Below are 20326 nucleotides of genomic sequence, written 5' to 3'. Positions count from 1 at the left end.
GGCTGTAATCTAATGTTCTCCCCATAGAGATGTACAGGGTTTCATGTGGTCCTCCTCCCTCCCTCCTCCAGACTAAAGAGGACCTCCCCTACGGCCTACTGTGACTGTTGGGAGAAGTGCAAGTGTAAGACCCTGATCGCTGGCCAGAAGGCTGCCCGCCTGGACCTGCTCTACAGGCTGCTCACCACCACCAACCTGGTCACCACGCCCAACAGCAGGTCCGTCCACGCGACGTTCACACAACGTCCTTACGACATCCACGCAACATCCACGCAGCGTCCTTACGACGCAAATATTCTCTCACCGCACCGGCCACAAAATATTCCTCAAATGTCCTCACATTGTCCTCACATTGTCCACGCAATGTTCACTCAATGTCCACACAATGAAAAAACACCACATACAACCCGAACACACTTTGCAGACGGATATTTCTGGTGGATGCAAATTTGGTAAATCCGATCCGTTTCGCCTGAATAGACATGTCACATGACACAGCTGTGTGTGGGAGGGCTTTAATGACTCACTGTCTCTCCCTCTCTGACTCTGTCTGTCGGTGCGTAGGGGGGAGCACATCCTCCTCTTCCTGGTCCAGACTGTTGCTAGGCAGAGTGTGGAACACTGCCAATACCGCCCTCCGCGAATCAGAGAGGACCGGAACCGCAAGGCAGCCAATGCCGAAGGTGGGTGCAGGACCGGTTCCATCCTCCCCTCCCCCGTCCTCACCTGGTTCGACCAAACTCTCGGGTCACGCCACACCTCAGAACGGCGGGTCGGACAGCCGGGCGGCATGCGGACGCGCTGTGGGGAATTTCAGTCAGCTATGTGTTGTTCCGCTCTCAGGATGGGCGATTAGTGTCGAGCGTACCAGAATGCCAATGTGCTTGAGTTTCATTTTTCTGCACCTGGATCAGCACAAGTTGTGAGAACATTCTCTGACCCCTCCTCCCTCCCCCCGATCTTCTCTCTGTTTCTCTCTCTGTCTCTCTTCTCCCTCTCCCCCCCCCCCCCCCCCCAGACTCGGACATGCCGGACCACGACCTGGAGCCCCCTCGCTTCGCCCAGCTGGCTCTGGAGAGGGTTCTGCAGGACTGGAACGCCCTCAAGTCCATGATCATGTTTGGCTCCCAGGAGAACAAAGACCCGTGAGTTAAACCCCCGCCTGGCGACATCGACTTCTGTCGAACGAAGAAGCGTCCGGCTTGGAATCGGTGCACATTTCTTCAGACACGTTTCTGTGGCGAGACCTTTGTCTAGCCGCAGTGGCTCTGGATAAGCGTCAGCTGGATGACTAATGTCTAGGTCTCTCCTGGCAAACTAACAATAGTTAGGGATGATGCGCCAGGAGCGTGATGATATGCCCCGGCGCCCTGAGTCACTGGATCTCTGTGGCTGAGCGCTGGTACTTTCAGTGGGGAGGCTGATTGTAAAGAGGGGCAGCGCTGCTTTCCCAGCGTATCATATGCGCCCTTCGCCATGGTTTTGATTATACCGATAATGTAACAAGCCTTTGGTAAAAACTCAGTGTCATCTCATCCCCAAGTCTCTGCTCTTGCTCACTCCCCCACTCCCTCTCTCTCTCCTTCCCCTCCCGTCTCTCTCCCCCTCTCTTTCCTCCTCTCTCTCCCTCCCTCCCCCCCAGTCTGAGTGCCAGCAGCAGGATCGCCCACCTCCTCCCGGAGGAGCAGGTGTACCTGAACCAGCAGAGTGGCACCATCCGTCTGGACTGCTTCACACACTGCCTCATCGTCAAGTGTGCCCCTGACATTACCGTAAGTCGGGTTAGTCTCACCTCCTCACGCTACACCCAGGGCCCGCCCTGGTAGACCAGGACACACACCGCTCCATCTGGACGACACTCTCTAGTCACATGCTGCACATGTACATGTTCATGAATGTTGACTTGTCGTTGACTTTCTAGATAATGTTTGTCACAGCCTTATTTGTGAAGCTGACTTTTACAAAATGAAATAAAAAGCCGTCTGGGTCGATCTTTCAGGTGTGTTAATAGTCGTAAATATCCTTTTCTCCTCCTCTCTTCCCTCTCCTCCTCCTCCTCTCTTCCCTCTCTTCCTCTTCCTCTCTTCCCTCTCCTCCTCCTCTCTTCCCTCCTCCTCCTCTCTTCCCTCTCCTCCTCCTCCTCTCTTCCCTCTCCTCCTCCTCTCTTCCCTCTCCTCCTCCTCTCTTCCCTCTCCTCCTCCTCTCTTCCCTCTCCTCCTCCTCCTCTCTTCCCTCTCCTACTCCTCCTCTCTCCCCTCTCCTCCTCCTCCTCTCTCTCCTCTCTTCCTCCTCCTCTCTTTCCACTCCTCCTCTCTCCCCTCTCCTCCTCCTCCTCTCTTCCCTCTCCTCCTCCTCCTCTCTCCACTCTCCTCCTCCTCCTCTCTCCCCTCTCCTCCTCCTCCTCTCTTCCCTCTCCTCCTCTCTCCTCCAGTTCATAGACACCCTCCTGGGGACTCTGGTGAAGGAGCTCCAGAACAAGTACACCCCCGGTCGCCGGGACGAGGCCATCGTGGTCACCAGGAGGTTCCTGCGCTCGGTGGCCCGCGTCTTCGTCATCCTCAGCGTGGAGATGGCCTCGTCCAAAAAGAAAAAGTACGAGTCCAACCTACCAACGGTTCTTGCTTTCCTTTCTTGCAACTTTAATGACATTGTGTCGTTCTAGAGGGACATTTGTAAAATGTGTTCAGACCAGATGAAGTCAGTACAACAAGTTATTACTTATTTCTTCGCAACCAGCAATCAGCGATTCGTGTTTCTTCGGGCAGATCAGATCACGCCGTGACCTATTTTTGCTGTCTGGCTGTCCCTGTGCGAGCGTGAGTCAGCCCAGCAGCAGACGCTGACGTCTCTCTCCCTGGCTGCTCTCTCTCTCTCTCCCTGCAGTAACTTCATCCCCCAGCCCATCGGGAAGTGCCGGCGCGTGTTCCAGGCCCTGCTGCCCTACGCGGCGGAAGAGCTTTGCAACGTGGCAGAGTCCCTGATCGTGCCCGTGCGCATGGGCATCGCCCGGCCCACCGCCCCCTTCACACTGGCCAGCACCAGCATCGACGCCGTGCAGGGCAGCGAGGAGCTGTTCTCCGTGGAGCCCCTGCCCCCCCGGCCCTCCCCTGACCAGTCCAGCAAGTGAGTCGGCTCGTCGACGTCATACATTCCACATCCGCACAGAGCCCAGAGCAGAGCTTAATAAAAACATGTCGGGACTCAAACATAATTGCATGATCTCAAGCACCGCTTGGACCAAGGTCTCCCTTCTAACGGTCGGTTTTTGCCAGTTGGAGTGTGTTGTGGAACAGATTCCTGTGCAGAGTCCTTGTGGCTAACGTTGTGTGCGTGTGCGTGTCTCAGTTCAAGTCAGACGGCGTCCTCTTACATCATCAGGAACCCCCAGCCTCGTCGCAGCAGCCAATCACAGCCCGTCAGGGGACGGGACGAGGAGCAGGACGACATAGTGTCTGCAGACGTGGAAGAGGTGAGGAGACGGTTCTCTAGAACCTCATTAGAACTGCTCTAGAACCTCATTAGAACCTGCCTTCTTCAATCTCTGTAGACGGCAACATTTCTATCAAGCCTGCGAGAAGTATGGTGCGCCATTTTGGCCGTGTTCACACTGCAGTGGCCCAAATCTGCTCCTTTTTTTTTTTTTTTTCCATTGACTGTGTGAACGGCACAAATCACATGGATTTGTGCCACTTCCATGTAGTGCATTGCGACCTCAGTGTGAACGGCAAAACAAACCAGATCTGAGTAATAAAACTGAACTGAGCACTAGGGGTTTTCTCATTGTTTACAATGAGTAATGCGCTCTAGGGCGCTATAGAGACGAGAGCTGCGTTCCAAACTCTTTTTAGCGCTACAGCACCGTGAGCTCTAGGCTTTTTTTTGCAGTTGGAAAAAGTTTGTACTTTTTGGGCTAGAGCACAGGCTGTAAAAGGCTGTTCTGAAGACGACAACGGTCGGGTTTTGGCAGCTAACATTAGCTAGCTATCTTAACCAGGCTAGTTAAAGGACAATGCTAGTTTTTGACAACCTGGACCTTATTTACGACATATTATAAGACTTTTGACTCACCGAGATCACTTTGGTGTAGTTCGGAGTCATGTAGAAGGAATTAAAAATTTTCTGCCGCGAAACGGTTGTTTTCATCAATCTGTCTTTATGAAGCCTACGCTCTATGTAAGCACAACTAGCGATTCATAAAGACAGATTGATAAACTGTTTCGCGGCAGAAAATAGATTTTTAGAAACTGCATTCTCGGTGCCCCCACCACCGCCATTACATGGATATACTGGCTCGCGCTGGATTTTAATCTTCTACATGCCTCCGAACTACACCAAAGTGATCTCTGTGAGTCACACGTCTTATAATATGTCGTAAATAAGGTCCAGGTTGTCAAAAACGAGCATTGTCCTTTAATCTGCAGTCTGCGAAAACACGACACTCGTTGCTAACGTAGCTGTAAAACATCGGTAGCCTAGCCAGCTCTAAACTCCGGCTCTAGTGCGCTCTACGCAGCTGTAAGCTTGGCGCTGCTCAACTACATACAGCTCGCCGGTGGACACGGTCCCAGAGCGGTTTGTCACCCGTCCGTCCGTCTGTCCCTCAGGTGGAGGTGGTTGAAGGCGTGGCCGGGGAGGAGGACCACCATGACGACCAGGAGGAGCAGGGGGAGGAGAACGCTGAGGCGGAGGGCCAGCATGACGAGCACGACGAGGACGGTGAGAGATGTTAGGAACTAGAGGGCGGCAGGGCCGGACCTGCTTTATTTCCGACGTCTTACTCGTGAGCACGCACACCCTCGGCCCCGCGGCCGATCCGAACCGCGGGCGCCGACTGAATCGTCTCTCCGTCTCCCAGGCAGCGACATGGAGCTGGACCTGCTGGCCGCCGCCGAGACCGAGAGCGACAGCGAGAGTAACCACAGCAACCAGGACAACGCCAGCGGCCGCCGGAGCGTCGTCACCGCGGCGACAGCCGGCTCTGAAGCAGGTGCGCGGACGGTCTTAATTCATCATTTAGATTCTCTAGGCACCCTTTTTAATTGTATCCCTACCTTTAAAAAAAAGGGAAACGTGGCCAGCCCTCGTGATAAGCCACTTTGACGGCGCTCTGAGGTGTTAAGTGGTTTCAGCTAATGGGACGTTGCTTTAGCCTCACCACACTCGTCTCTCGGAGACAGTCCGACTAATAGACTCACACAGAGCCTTAACAGCGCTTAGACAGACTTGCCTACAAATGTCAAGAGGCCCCTTTTTAAAAAATCTTCATCTGAAGTCCCTTGACAATCAAGTTTATTTAATGTCTGTTGAAATAAGAAGAAATGACATCATGGCAGACCAACTTAAAGTCCCTCCTGGCTCAAAACTGGATGTATTTCATTTGCAGGAAGTAGGGTGTCCCTGGCATTTCCTATTTTTGGTATGGGCTCTTATCTTTACTTTGATGCATATATACATCTCTCAGGGCCAGAGTGAACTTGCAGAGTGCACACAAGAGTTTCTCTTCTTCCAGAGTTCCCACATTCTAGAGTCCCCCCCATCACACACCAACACATGTACCGTTATTAGTAACTACTAATATATAATTCCATAAAGTCTAACCATATTTATGTTCTTTCCCACCCCGATAACAAACTAAAGCTTGTGTGTCTGACTGACTTTGTCTGTCTGCTCTGCCTCACTGGTGTGTGGTTCGTTTTCCGTGGAGATTTCCATGTCTGCATCTCTAACTAATGGTCAGAGTTCTATTCTCAGCGCCTATTTTTTGGAGATCTCTAGTGTTGCTGTGTGTCTTTACCACAGACACAGCGTTACTTGGGACGAGGTTGTCAACTTAAGCGGGATCCAGTGTTCATCTTGAGTTGACAACCAGGGGCAGTGTTAGTCGGCAGTGATGTTCAGTAGGCGTGGCGGTTGGCCTTGCGGTGGCGTTGAGCACTAACCTGCATTGCCTGGAAGGGGAGGGAGGAGGAGGAGGGAGAGAGAAAGTGGGAAGGAGGAGGAGAGAGAGGACCAGCCGCCCGCACTCAACTCTTCTCTGTTTTCGCTCCCCTCCCTCGTTCCCCCCCCCCCCCCCCCCCCCAAGGTGCCAGCAGTGTCCCCGCCTTCTTTTCAGAGGACGACTCCCAGTCTAACGACTCGAGCGACTCGGACAGCAGCAGCAGCCAGAGCGACGACGTGGACCAGGAGACCTTCCTGATGGACGAGCCCCTGGAGAGGACCACCAGCTCGTCGCACGCCAACAGCGCCGCACAGGCGCCGCGCTCCATGCAGTGGGCCGTGCGCAACACGCCCAGCCAGAGGGCGGCGGGCAGCGCCCCCTCCAGCTCCTCCACGCCCGCTGGTCAGTACCCCCGCACTAGAACGAACGCACCCCAGGAGACACACACACACACACCTAAGAGGCTTGCACATACACACAGCCAGGAAACGCACTGTCGGACCATGTCCTCAGGTCCTAAGCAATCCAAGAGCGTACAAATCCGGATTGCATTCTGCACTATTGTTGATTTTATCTTAAAATATCAGTTTCAAAGTCCATCTATTGGTGTGTTGGATTATTATAGCGAGAACAGCACCTCTTCCATTCCCACAGTGTTTCAGAGTCTCAGCGTTTTACGAGAATGTTGCTGCGGTTGTAGTAGGGGCCGCTAAAGTGCACAAAACTGGACCGCTCCATAATGGGGCTTTAAGTAACGCGGCCGCTCTTCTGCTGTCCTTGGTTCCCACAGCGAGCTCCACAGGGCTGATCTACATCGACCCCTCCAACCTGCGGCGCAGCTCGGCCATCAGCTCCTCGGCGGCGGCGGCAGCGGCGGCCCTGGAGGCCAGCAACTCGTCCAGCTACCTGACCTCGGCCAGCAGCCTGGCGCGCGCCTACAGCATCGTCGTCCGCCAGATCTCCGACCTGATGAGCCTCATCCCCAAGTACAACCACCTGGTGTACTCCCAGTACCCCGCCGCCGTCAAGCTCACCTACCAGGATGCCGTCAACCTGCAGGTGCGTCCGCGCGCGGCGCGCTCAAAGAAACGCACGCTCTCAAAGAAACGCACGCTCTCAAAGAAACGCACGCTCAGACAAACGCACGCTCAGACAAACGCACGCTCAAACAAACGCACGCTCAAAGAAAGGCACGCTCAAAGAAACACACACACTTGTTTTTTTACACTGCTACGATATTAACACGAACCCCAAACCTCATGCATAATGTATGATCATGAATCCAACTCTTTGACAGCTCAACTTTTATCACAAGTCTTTTTAACTGTTGATTTTCTGTGTTTCGGTGCCGTTTCTTTGACGGCGACAATCTAGAACTACGTGGAGGAGAAGCTGATCCCCACCTGGAACTGGATGGTCTCCATCATGGACTCCACCGAGGCCCAGCTGCGCTACGGCTCGGCCCTGTCGTCGGCCGGCGACCCCGGCCACCCTTCCCACCCCCTCCACGCCTCCCAGCACTCCGCCCGCCGGGAGCGCCTGACCGCCCGCGAGGAGGCCAGCCTCCGCACCCTGGAGGGACGCAGGTACGTCTCATTTCCAGACCTCCGCCTGGACCCCCCGCTAGTCGAGGCCTTAGGGACCAGGGGTCCCGCTGGGTGGACAAGGACATCTGTTTGGATGCTCACTAGCTGTGGTCTGAGTGACCTCTAGTCTCACTGTGGTCCCTTTTTCTGGAGAGACGCAGGTGATGTCTTGACCCTGGATATTTTTTCAGGGGGAGTTGCAAAGGCCCCCAAAAACAACAACATCCAAGCCCTTTGGCTTCAAGAAGTTCCATAAATACAAGAAATCTTACCAATTCTTACCTGTTCTACCATGGTAGAACAGATTAAACTTCCAGTGATTTCCGCTGCAGTGCTGTTGGTGTTAACGGTAGCCGTCCCGTGCGTTGTGCGTTCCAGGCGAGCGGCCACCCTGCTGACGGCGCGCCAGGGGATGATGTCGGCGCGCGGCGACTTCCTGAACTACGCCCTGTCTCTGATGCGCTCGCACAACGACGAGCACTCGGACGTACTGCCCGTGCTGGACGTGTGCTCGCTCAAACACGTGGCCTACGTCTTCCAGGCTCTCATCTACTGGATCAAGGCCATGAACCAGCAGACCACCCTGGACACGCCCCAGATGGACAGGAAGAGGTGAGCAAACCCGGGGGGAAATACTACTTCAAAATACTCTTCAATACTCGGGGGTACGCTTGATTAATATTGCCCAATGAAACTAATGGATCAGATAAGTGCCAACTTTGACTGAAATCAAACACACCTCAATTAGTTTTTGTAATAGATCTCTGTACTTGGAACTAGGCCTGTGATGACAGTGTTGGTGGCCCCACACATTCTCCAACGCCCTGTTTCAGTCCTCTGAATTCTACTGTACCATAGAGGAAGACTGAGCCTCAAAGCTGCTGTGTAATCCTTCCCTTCCGGGATTAATACAGTTCTGCTACTATTACTGATGGCTCCTGCTGATTTCTCTCTCGCTGTTTTAAATAAGGAAACATGGCGAAAGCCAAGTCTGTTCCAAGGAGTTAAAGCTTCATTTGTTTGTTCCCAGGAACCGTGAGATTCTCGAGTTGGGTTTGGACAATGAAGATTCCGAACATGAGAACGATGAGGACACCAATCAGAGTAAGTCAACATAATGTCTCATTTGCATACATGTGTATTTGAAGCCACATCATACAGGTCTCCTCAGCCCTGCTTGTTTTGATGAGGACAAGGTGTATGAAACTGAGGTTCCTGGTCTACGTGTTGATGTGTGAAACGCTGTTAGGTTCTCTGGCATGTGAGGGCAGACTAAGAAGAAAGGCAGTTAGGCAGAAACGAGCCAAGAACAAGAGAGCAGGTTCCAAAGGTAACGGCACAGTTATACAGCTCAGAACACAACAGGCCCAGTCAAATCAAATCAAACTTTATTTATATATAGCACATCATCTCAGCGCCGCCTCCCACAGTGATATAAGGCTCATCTCCTAACACTATCATCAAATGGCTCATTGCCCTAACAGTTTGTAAACCTATAACGGACTGTTAATTAGATATGAAAGGTCAGTCTGTCCTAAGGTGTGGTCACACATGCACAAAATCGTCTCCCGTTCTCTTCCATTCTGTGCGAGGGAAGAGGCGAATAAAACATTCGCTTCTGGTGGCAAAGCAATTTCACATCATTCCTTCACGTGGAGTTTTTATGAACTTTGACCGGCAAATTCTCAGCCTCAAGACGTGGCTGTAGTTTTCTTTATGGTAGTGAGCCAAGATGGCGGACGCTAACTTCTTACTTCTGACAATTTTCGCGGACATATTTCTTTCAGGGAATATCTTAGTTACATCAGGTTCGATTTATCCTGGCAGTTTTATGTTTATATGTGTGGTATTTATGGGAATCTCACAATCTCTAAACATAAACCTAGCTAGCTCAAGTTGGCTGGCTTTCTCAGTTGTGTAGCAGCCTGGCTAGCTAGCTATGTCATAGCATAGAAACAGGTATTATTCTGATAAACTGGCCACGTAGTTCGAATCTGCTGGTATACTTTCTCGCATGAAAACATATCAAAACTTAGTGTGTCATACAGTATTGTCAGTCGTGAGAACCAAATTTACAACAATGGCAACTCAAACCCAAACGGACTACAAACCAACTGATTTTGTAGGCCTCGCATCTGCACTGCCCACACAACAAGCGAATTTCGCCGGGCGAATATGAATGTTGAGCATGTGTGACCGTACCTTTACTGGTGGACACTGTAACACCGAACAACAGTTTTGCGTTCTCCGTGTAGAGAACGGCTGTGGTTGAGAACCGTACTATTTCCGTGGCAGTGTAGAGAACGGTATCGTTGCGGATGCAGTGTTGAGAAGTTGTTCTGCTCCTCAGGTTCCACCCTCCAGGACAAGGATGAGGACCCGGTACCGGCAGAGACGGGTCAGAACCACCCCTTCTTCCGCCGCTCCGACTCCATGACGTTCCTGGGCTGCATCCCACCCAACCCCTTCGAGGTCCCCCTGGCCGAGGCCATCCCCCTGGCTGACCAGCCACACCTCCTGCAGGTTAGCCTCTCCACTGATTGAATGATTGTTTTTTTTGGCAACCCCTTTAAAAGCTGCAGTGAAACCTAAATGACGATTTTTGTCTTTCCTCCCCCGTCAGCCCAATGCCAGGAAGGAGGATCTGTTTGGCCGCCCCAGCCAGGGCCTGTACTCTTCCTCCTCCTCCTCTTCCTCCTCCTCCTCCGCCTACATGGCCACTAAAGGCCTGGCCGAGGCCAGCATGGACAGGAACTGCCTGGAGGTAAACATGGGCTCCTCTCTCCCCTCCTCTCAGGTATACCACCCACCACCACTCTGCACCGGACTGCACCCAGCACAGGCTGTGTCCCAGTACCCTCACTGGCCAACCCCCCTCCTCCTCCTCCTCGCGCACCTAAAAGCACTGGACAAAGTGCTCTCTCCAGTGAGAGGGGTGGAGACTCGGGTTCCCTTCACATACTCTGCAAATGCTTCTTCCCTTCCTTTTTGATGGGAATGGGGACAGCAGTACAGAGCAGATTGGGGACAGCAGTACAGAGCAGATTGGGGACAACAGTACAGAGCAGATTGGGGACAACAGTACAGAGCAACACATGGCTTTCACCTGTCCAATTGTAGAAGACCAGAGGAAGCCGTTTTAGAGTATTTGAACGTGGCCTAGCACGCGAGGAGGCAATGCCCTTGTATGCGTATTAAGCGGCATACCGGCAGCGAGGGTATTGGAACACAGCCAGTCATCTCTGCTACATTTCCATTCTGCAGTCATCAAAAAAAAAAATCGCGCCTCGTAAAAATGAACTAGAACGAAGCGTTCTGTCAGCAGATCCTGCCCACCAAGATGTCCTACTCCGCCAACCTGAAGAACGTGATGAGCATGGACACCAGCCAGCGGGGCGCCGAGGACCAGCCAATGGCAGAGCAGGAGCTGGAGGCCCCCAAGCCAGGCCCCTCCCCTCACGACCTGGCCGCCCAGCTGAAGAGCAGCCTGTTGGCCGAGATCGGACTCACCGAGAGCGACGGTCCGCCTCTCCCGTCGTTCAGGTACCGTTCCTCGACAGCGTTCCCACTGGGGAGTCTCTCAGGAACAAGTGATTTAGCACAGACCTCTGGGTAATCTTTGTCAGAGGGACCGTGCCCTAGTTCCCGTGCCCCATGTTGTTTATTTAGTAAGGGCTTGTCACACTTAAACGTTATGCAGAACATTGACACTGAATGTTTTAGAATATTACAAAGAGATAACCCCGCCCCCCCCCCCCCTCCCCTCTCCCCAGACCCCACTGTAGCTTCATGGGGATGGTGATCTCCCACGACATGCTGCTGGGCCGCTGGCGTCTGTCTCTGGAGCTGTTTGGACGAGTCTTCATGGAGGACGTGGGGGCGGAGCCTGGTTCGGTATGTCACTGCCTCATCCAGACCCGAACCTGCTCACACGAAGGGGCGTGACCGTGTGAATTACTATGCGAATGAATGAATGAATGAATGAATGAATGAATGACAGTTGTCCTTCAAACAATATTCATAGACATTTACTGATAGAGGCATAGAGGGGGCGCGGTGTTCATCAGCTCTGCTCCCCACAACACTGAGACCCTCAGCTCTCCATCACCAACCCGTCACCCCTGTACCACTCTCTACCTCTCCCTCACCCCTCCTAAACCCCCCGCCCCCCTCCTCCGTCCGCACAGATCCTGACCGAGCTGGGCGGCTTCGAGGTCAAGGAGTCCAAGTTCCGCCGGGAGATGGAGAAGCTGCGCAACCTGCAGTCGCGCGACCTGGCGCTGGAGGTGGACCGGGACCGCGACCAGCTGATCCAGCAGACCATGCGCCAGCTCAACACGCACTTCGGCCGGCGCTGCACCACCACGCCCATGGCCGTGCACCGCGTCAAGGTCACCTTCAAGGACGAGCCGGGCGAGGGCAGCGGCGTGGCGCGCAGCTTCTACACCGCCATCGCGCTGGCCTTCCTCTCCAACGACAAGCTGCCCAACCTGGACTGCGTGCAGAGCGTCAGCAAAGGGATGCAGGCCAGCAGTACGTGTCACCACGATTACAACTCAAGTATGACCACAGACAACTACCGTGGGATTTCATTAACACCACAGCAATGTGTTGGCATTATGTTTGTGACATGGTGGAGGTGGCTGCTGCGCTAGGGTGTTGGTGGGGCAGGGTGTGGTAGTGGCGTGGGGGGTGTGGTGGTTTTGTAGATTTCCTAACCAACCGGGAAAAAACGAGTTCATGCTAACGTTCTCCCTCTGTTTGCGTGTTTCCCTGTGTGTGTGTGCGTGTGTGCGTGCGTGCGCGCGCGTGTGTTTCCCTGCATGTGTGTCTGTGCGTTTCCCTGTGTGTGTGTGTGTGTAGACCTGATGCAGCGCCTGAGGAACAGAGACCGCGAGAGGGAGAGGAGGAGTGGGGGGCTGAGGGCCGGCTCCAGGAGAGACAGAGACAGGTGAGGAGGAGGAGGAGGAGGAGCAGCCTGCTGTCACATCTCTCACTGTACAGACTAGGCCCTGGGTCTGCTACACAGGAAAATAGGATTTCAGTGCTGACGAAGGCCAGAGGGCTGAATGTATATGTACATTAAAAGCAGTTAACTTCTCAAGAGTGGAGATTTCCCCCCTTTTTGTTAAATTCATGCTACATAGGGAACCTTCCAACCTCCCTTCCTGCAGGTAATCTGTGATCTAACATAACTGGATAGGTCAAAATGTGTCCTTATATACAGGTGTCACCAATCTTGTCATGTTAGATCAGTGCTTTCTCCAAGAAAGGAGGTGAGGTAAGAAATTAGGATGTGGCTTAAAGGTGTAGTGTGTATTTCTTGGAGCCATCTAGTGGTGAGGGTGCAATTTTGTTGCAAAATTACTGGGTGCAAAATTACATTGAATTGTGAGGGACCCGCTTCATGGAGGCCACCATGTTGATGTAGATGTAGATATAAAGGGCTCAATGTAAGGTAAGGAAATGCAACAATTCTTATTTTCATGGGATTATACACTAATTCAAACATACTTATGAAATGATATTAAATTTCTGCCAAATCCAAAAGTGTAGCTTTCACCAGTAGATGGCGCCAAACTACACACTGCACCTTTAAGAGAATCCACCCAGGGCCTAGAGACTGCTGCTAACCTGGTCTTCTGTGTTTAACAGGGACTCTCGGAGACAGCTGTCCATCGACACGAGACCCTTCAGGCCTGCGTCGGAGGGGAACCCCAGCGACGAGCCGGACCCCTTGCCGGCCCACAGACAGGCCCTCGGGGAGAGGCTGTACCCCCGCGTGCACGCCATGCAGCCGGTAAACAACACATCCGTTCACACTCACCTCAAGCGGGAGTTTCCCGCTCAAATCACAAATGCATTTTTCAAGGGCATGAAGGGACTGAGAATCTCCAGTATAAAACTACCGCTCAAACAGTGAGAGGAACCTTCCAGAGATCGGACAGTATACAACATAGAGCATGTATAATGTAATATAATATAAACTCATTACGGCAGTCGTACCCAGAGTGTGACCTCGGGTGTGTGTGTGCGCGTCTGTCCTCAGGCTTTTGCCAGTAAGATCACCGGGATGCTGCTGGAGCTGTCCCCCGCTCAGCTGCTACTGCTGCTGGCCAGTGAGGACTCGCTGAGGGCCAAGGTGGAGGAGGCCATGGAGCTGCTCATCGCACACGGAAGGTAACAGGACTCGCACACGGCCCACACTCCGTCAGTCACATATCAACCCCCCCCCCCCCACTGACACCGACAGCTTCCACCGACATTGTAGATGGCCGATACTGATAACGTTACAGTGCGCCTACGCTCGTGCTACTAATTACGCACGGAAGGTAACAGGACTCACACTGTTACACACAGGCCCGTTTTAACTTGGCTTACAATTAGCAGCACTCCTCTCATCCTTTCATCCTCTTATTCTCTCATCCTTGTATTCTTTTTATTACTTGAATCATTTTGTTTACTGCTTGTATATCATTGTTCTATGTCCCTTGGCCCTTTTGGTTTATTTTAATTTTATGTGGTTTATATTATTGCTTTTGTGTGTTTTATTGATCATAATTGTCCTTAACAGCATAAAAAATTGTTTTTATGCTGTTAGGAAATGTTAAAGCACTTTGAGCTGCAATGTTGAATGCATGAAAAATGGTATACAAATGAAGATTTATTATTATTATTATCAATACATATGAACTACACATATGACTAGTGTATTAATCCCAATGCAAGACACTCATATAATTTGTGTTCAGATACCGTTTGTGATGGGACCATGGCTCAGAGCCATACGACTGTACTAATACTCCCCATCTCTCTGACAGGGAAAACGGTGCTGACAGCATATTGGACCTGGGTCTCCTGGAGGCCCCTGAGAAAGCTCAGGTAAAACCTCCGTCCAGTATTTCACGTCTTGATCTCCTGTTTTTGGATTTACGTTTTTAACCTGTCGTCGTCAAGTGTATCGAGAGGACCCTGTAAGATGCACTCGAGAGAATTTGATTATGATTTGATCTGACCTTATGTCCTTGTGTTCCGCGGTTCTAGCAGGCGGAGAACCGCAAGCGCCACGGTTCCACCCGCAGCGTGGTTGACATGGAGATGGACGACCCTGACGACGGGGACGACAACGCCCCTCTGTTCTACCAGCCCGGCAAGAGAGGGTTCTACTCCCCCCGGCCTGGGAAGAACACCGAGGCCCGCCTCAACTGCTTCAGGAACATCGGACGGTGAGGAAGGATGGACCGGCCCTCATTTACCAGAGCTTCTCTGTGACGTCGATTTTAAAGTGGCCCTTTCCCTTTAAGAACCTGGGCCGCGTTTCCCAGAGCCATCGTAGTGCTACGTGCACCTTAAGATGGCGCACTGTTTCCCCGAGCCTCCTTAGCTAAGGTATACCTTATTTAAGAGAGACTTTCTTGAGGGCGGTCTGAACCCATCATAAGCTCTCCCGTTGTAGTTTTAACCTGATTTGAGCAAAAAGCGCAAAAATGATACTTTTAAGATGGAGAGTTGCAATATAGTGCACATCTATCTACCCTACCTGCACAAATTATATCATTAGTCTACAATCATCTTTATGAAAACTAAGGATGAAAACAATGTTTGTCTAGCCCACATAACACATCACGTTAATGTTGTCTTTTAAAATTGTATTGAGCCAAATAAAATATCGGGATTATCCATAATATGAATAGAATCAGTGAACTACATTTTCTTATGTAAAGGGGAAATTGGATGACATGCTTTTCCTGGCTGTCTGTACCCTAGCACTATATATTGTAGAATACCTACAGATATCAGGCGAATTGATGAATCCAATGAGACCTAGACCCATAGTAGGGTAGACACAGGTGTAATTGATTATATTAATTAAGGTTCCTTTCTATTTGGTGTGTCCCAGCCAACTCGTGCTTTGTGTATACATCATGGCTGCCTTACAACGCATCCTTGAATTGAACCAAAGGAACCAACGGCGACGCCATCCACGTAGCCATTTGGTTCATTAATCATTTAATCAGGACCACCACCATCATCATCATCAGCTATCATCATTATCAAAATTTATCCTGGCCTTTCAATACAGTATTTTATATTATGTAGGCTATAATGTATGAATTGGAACTATCACGAGGTCTCGCCTTGATTCTTAAATAGATTAGCAGATGAGCTTTAGTAGGCATAGCTTCCGTTTTGTTAATATTAGATTGGGGTAAAATAATTTTGACAACGCTTGTTATATTAAAACATCATTTATTTGACTTTACAAATGAGCAATCGATGCATGCGACATCGATGAATTCATTTCCAGCACTGCGCCTAGGGACAGCTCCACCTAACAACGTACCTCACAAACTCGTCTTACGATGTACCGTAACGCGCTCACTGAGGGACAGTCTGGGAGACACTCGTAGGGAAAACGTCTCCTTCGCTCAGGTTTTCCGTAAGAACCTTCGTAGAGCGCTAAGGTACATCGAAACTGGGGGAAAAGGCGGGGTCAGGAGATTTGATGGGAGATTTGAGATTTGAAGGGAGATTTGATTTCCGTTTGTTTTCCCTCAGGATACTGGGGCTGTGCCTGCTGCAGAACGAGCTCTGTCCCATTACCCTGAACAGACACGTCATCAAGGTGCTTCTGGGCAGGAAGGTAGGAAAGCATCAGCTTTTTCCCCTCTCTTCAAAACGCACCTTTACTACTGTGGACGGACTGGGTTACCGACTGTGTTTGTGTTTGTGTGTGTGTGTGCGCGCGTGTGTGTGCGTGCGTGCGTGCGTGTGTGTGCGTGTGTGTGGTGTGTGTGCGCGCGCGTGCACTCAGGTGAACTGGCATGACTTTGCGTTCTTCGACCCGGTGATGTACGAGAGCCTGCGCCAGCTGATCCGTCACTCGCAGGCGGGCGAGGCCGAGGCCGTGTTCTCCGCCATGGACCTGGCGTTCGCCATCGACCTCTGCAAGGAGGAAGGGGCGGGGCAGGTGAGGGAGACACACCATCATCTAAGGATCCAGGATCCAGCAATGCGGAATTACAGTGCAGCACCAATTACCGGATTGACTCGAACCCTGTTGTTGGTCTGCGCACACTCAAACAACCCGTAGCGCTTCTCCGACAGCTTTGTGCATTTCATTCATTCACCTATTAATCCATTCATCCAGGTGGAGCTGCTGTCTGGTGGGGTGAACATGCCTGTGACCCCTCTGAATGTGTATGAGTATGTGAGGAAGTACGCAGAACACAGAATGCTGGTCGTGGCCGAGCAGCCTCTTCATGTGAGTACGCCAGGGGCACTATAGCTTTCCTGTGTCACAAGAAGAATAGCATTCTGGTGTCAAAAAGCTTTTCATAACATACACTACTTTGGCTATACAAACCTTGTTATGTCTAAAAGCAGATAAGCCTGTGTAGACAAACCTTGCTGTGTCTAAAAGCAGATGAGCCCTAGTTTTGACGCGGTGTCGTCTGTCTCGCGCCCCCTTAGGCGATGAGGAAGGGTCTCTTGGACGTCCTTCCTAAGAACTCCCTGGAGGACCTGACGGCAGAGGACTTCAGGCTGCTGGTCAATGGCTGTGGAGAGGTCAACGTGCAGATGCTCATCAGCTTCACCTCCTTCAATGACGAGTCCGGTAGGGCGCCCGGGCATCTCTTTGTTATCTCTTTATTCATCTCTCTCTTCCTCACTCATTCTGTCTTTATCTCCATCCCGATCTCTCTCACTCTCTTTCTCTCTAATCTCTAACCGGACGTTTTATCTGAGTCAGCCATGAAGGAAGCTATACAGCTGTGCTTCTTTACTTGATTTTGAGAATGTTGTTAAGCTACTTACTTCTGTTTTGTGACTAAATATTGACCATCTACCACTCTACAGGGGAGAATGCAGACAAGCTGCTGCAGTTCAAACGCTGGTTTTGGTCCATTGTGGAGAAGATGAGCATGACCGAGAGGCAGGATCTGGTAAGATGCTCTTGACTACCTCAAGTCCCTCAAGTCATGTTACTTGAATCTCTAATCCGGAACCAAACGGTCATGTGACTACTGCACAGCTACAGGGAAATGTCCACAGATGCATTTTCTCCATTGTTTTTTTTTAGCTGACCTTGAATTTCCTGGTATGCACGAAAAACTAGCAGCACCTTCGTAGCTAGAGTGAGTCGGTGACTAGGGATGCACCGATTGCAAACTTCTGGGCTGACGCCGATGTTTAAAATGTTTAAAATAACAATCCGGCCGATTGCCGAGATTTGTTTTTTATTCCCCCTTTTGTGCCAAATGAAGTGTTTTTTTTAACATTTGTATAATGGGTACCTTCATCTAGGTGTGAACTATTTCTGGCATCATATTTTAAGATTAGCTTACACTGTACATTTTTGTGCAAAGCAAAACAACATATACATACGGTGTAGCTGGAATGGAACGGGAAGCGCGCACTACATCTCCATCTAGCCAGCTGAGACAGATAGCCTCCCAATACTGCTTCCAGCTCACTGTGTAGGCTAGATAAAGAAATGCACCAAATAAGTACGGAACATAGTCTGCGCTTTGCCCTCTCACATCACGGATCTCCATTTTGGACTCTTTTTTTTTTCTCAGGCCTTACCTACATTTCTAAATTAAGATGATTATTTTTTAATATTCATTAGTAACTAAGTAGTAATTAGTTATTCAGCATAGGTTACTCTTTATGGTATTTTACTAGGATATAACTTAGTCTTTTTCATGTAGGATGCATAGGCCCTGTAGGCCCGAAACCACTGGTTTTGAGTTTGCGCTAGACTAGGCCTGTTTGATCCTATTTTCTTCAGGCCACCTACATCCATCCAAATTATTTAAATACATTATATTGAATGCACTGCAGTTACGTAATTTAATTTGATCATAATCATTATAGTGGGGCTAGGCCGAGGTAATAATCTAAATTAAAATAACATAATGGGCAATGGCAAAAGGGCTGCGTATTCAGTTTTGCTGATTTGCAAAATGCAGCCTAAAGCCTTTAAGTTCTTGATGTTAAATGAACAGCAACAAAAACTACATATGATTAAAAAAGATTAAAACAACAATAGCCTATTTCAACTTGTAAGTTTGTAGCCTAGTACAGACTTTTTCTTTGTGGGGTTCATCTGGGCTTAATTATTTCTGTTGTGTTGGTTATGGAAGACAATGTAATGAAAATAGCGCTAATGAAATAGCCTTCCGCAATAACATCAGCCTACGGCCAACGCAAAGTTATGAAAACAAGGATGTTCAACCTGATATCTTAATACAAACCATAATTGGGAAACAAAAGGCTGACTTTGCAAGCGGGAGAGACGGGCTACGTGTGTGTGACTCGTAAGGAGAGCATCACACTCTGTAAAATGATCCATGTCTAGGTAGGTTCATTCAAAACCCTCCCGTTTCACCCAGCTATTTTATTAGTGTTATGTATTTTTTGTCTAAAAAAGTATAAGCTTTGCGATTAGAATAGAATCTTGGTCGGATTTCGACCAAACATTCGACCGCAGATCGAAGTCAGCCCTAAACAATAGCTATAATTGGTGTGACATAAACATCGGCCACGCCATCGGTGAATGTCATTTCATTTGCCGATGGCAGTTAACAAGGCGAACATATGCCGATGTTGGGCCAATGCATCAGTGCATCCCTAGTGACTAATACTTTAATCTCTCTCCTCTTTTTCTCTCCCTCCATCTCCCCTCCTCCAGGTGTACTTCTGGACCTCCAGCCCATCCCTGCCGGCCAGCGAGGAAGGCTTCCAGCCCATGCCCTCCATCACCATCCGTCCCCCGGACGACCAGCACCTGCCCACCGCCAACACCTGCATCTCGCGCCTCTACGTGCCACTCTATTCCTCCAAACAGATCCTGAAGCAGAAACTCTTGCTAGCCATTAAGACCAAGAACTTTGGTTTTGTGTAGAGAGAGGTTGACAAAAAACATGTTTACCGTTGTGTAATATTTACCTAGTTCCATTTTTGTAGATTTATTTTTTGTCTATACAATTTTATGAAAGTCAACATGCTGTCACTCCCCAGGCGGTAACTTTCTTTGTGTTGTGAACACAGCTTGTTTTTATTTTTTATTTTTATTTTGTGTTCTGAAGAAATATACAGTACATTCCTGCATTGGCTTTGTAAAGTTGAAGCCCTCAGCTCTGCTCTATTGGCTTGAAACCTTTACTTCCCAGGAATTTGGCTTTGACAGCAAACTGTCCGCCGAAACCCAGCCAAAGATGACAGCAGTAGAAGTATTTAAAGTAAAACTAAAAAAAAAAAAAAGACACTGTGATTATGATTTTTTTCCTGCCCTAAACAGAATACTTACTATAACTGACAGTTCACTGCTGCCTTTGTGGAAAGTCATTTTTTCTTGTATAGGGGGATTTCAAAATAAACTTGGATGCAAACTACTTATTTGGACTATCAATTATTATTGTTTTGTCTAACCAGTAACTTTGTCATTAGGTGGGCAAGCTTGCAAAAGATATTCCCACCATTTCTTCTTTAGTATTCTCTCAAACCTTGGCCCTTAAAGCAGCTGTAATATGACAACACAGGCAGAAATGCTGGAATAACAGGATGTGGCGACTGGTAGGGTTAGTCATTGAAGTTGGACACTGGCTCACCAAATTTTTGATCAAAATGTGTATATATCAGATGGTTTTAATTCGTTTTGACAAAAAAAAGAAGTTATTCCCGGATCTATTCCGATTTTTAATACCCGTTTTCTAACTTGGCACCGCTCCTACAATCTTCAAGTTACACGGACATGTTATATACAAAAATGTTAAGCTGGTTTCTAGGATTCCTA

At 49.8% G+C, this 20326-nt stretch overlaps 1 protein-coding gene across 17 annotated transcripts in view; it reads left to right on the top strand.

The window, feature by feature from the left end:
• The window catches only part of ubr5 (ubiquitin protein ligase E3 component n-recognin 5), a 40851-nt gene extending 20926 nt beyond the window's left edge, over positions 1-19925 (top strand). For 3 of the 17 annotated variants that reach the window (XM_084444093.1, XM_084444097.1, XM_084444084.1), the window contains exons 29-58: positions 72-218; positions 565-683; positions 1019-1145; positions 1643-1781; positions 2432-2592; positions 2884-3123; positions 3346-3469; positions 4605-4716; positions 4856-4987; positions 6083-6340; positions 6729-6997; positions 7313-7524; positions 7903-8136; positions 8555-8628; positions 9875-10047; positions 10148-10321; positions 10850-11067; positions 11298-11418; positions 11712-12084; positions 12388-12475; positions 13180-13324; positions 13574-13704; positions 14346-14406; positions 14569-14750; positions 16084-16168; positions 16340-16495; positions 16676-16789; positions 16999-17143; positions 17386-17471; positions 19223-19925. In XM_084444093.1, the coding sequence (XP_084300219.1) occupies positions 72-218; positions 565-683; positions 1019-1145; positions 1643-1781; positions 2432-2592; positions 2884-3123; positions 3346-3469; positions 4605-4716; positions 4856-4987; positions 6083-6340; positions 6729-6997; positions 7313-7524; positions 7903-8136; positions 8555-8628; positions 9875-10047; positions 10148-10321; positions 10850-11067; positions 11298-11418; positions 11712-12084; positions 12388-12475; positions 13180-13324; positions 13574-13704; positions 14346-14406; positions 14569-14750; positions 16084-16168; positions 16340-16495; positions 16676-16789; positions 16999-17143; positions 17386-17471; positions 19223-19435 (4813 nt within the window). In that variant the 3' untranslated portion in view covers positions 19436-19925. The remainder of the gene's footprint in view (positions 1-71; positions 219-564; positions 684-1018; positions 1146-1642; positions 1782-2431; positions 2593-2883; positions 3124-3345; positions 3470-4604; positions 4717-4855; positions 4988-6082; positions 6341-6728; positions 6998-7312; positions 7525-7902; positions 8137-8554; positions 8629-9874; positions 10048-10147; positions 10322-10849; positions 11068-11297; positions 11419-11711; positions 12085-12387; positions 12476-13179; positions 13325-13573; positions 13705-14345; positions 14407-14568; positions 14751-16083; positions 16169-16339; positions 16496-16675; positions 16790-16998; positions 17144-17385; positions 17472-19222) is intronic. The other 14 variants (XM_084444092.1, XM_084444091.1, XM_084444096.1 and 11 more) reach the window with 11 other exon arrangements.
• The last annotated feature ends 401 nt before the right edge of the window (positions 19926-20326 follow it).

The sequence above is a fragment of the Borostomias antarcticus genome, assembly GCF_949987555.1.
Source record: "Borostomias antarcticus genome assembly, chromosome: 10".
NCBI lineage: Eukaryota > Metazoa > Chordata > Actinopteri > Stomiiformes > Stomiidae > Borostomias > Borostomias antarcticus.
Note: the sequence above shows the minus strand (reverse complement) of the source record. Positions and strands in the feature narration are given on the sequence as shown.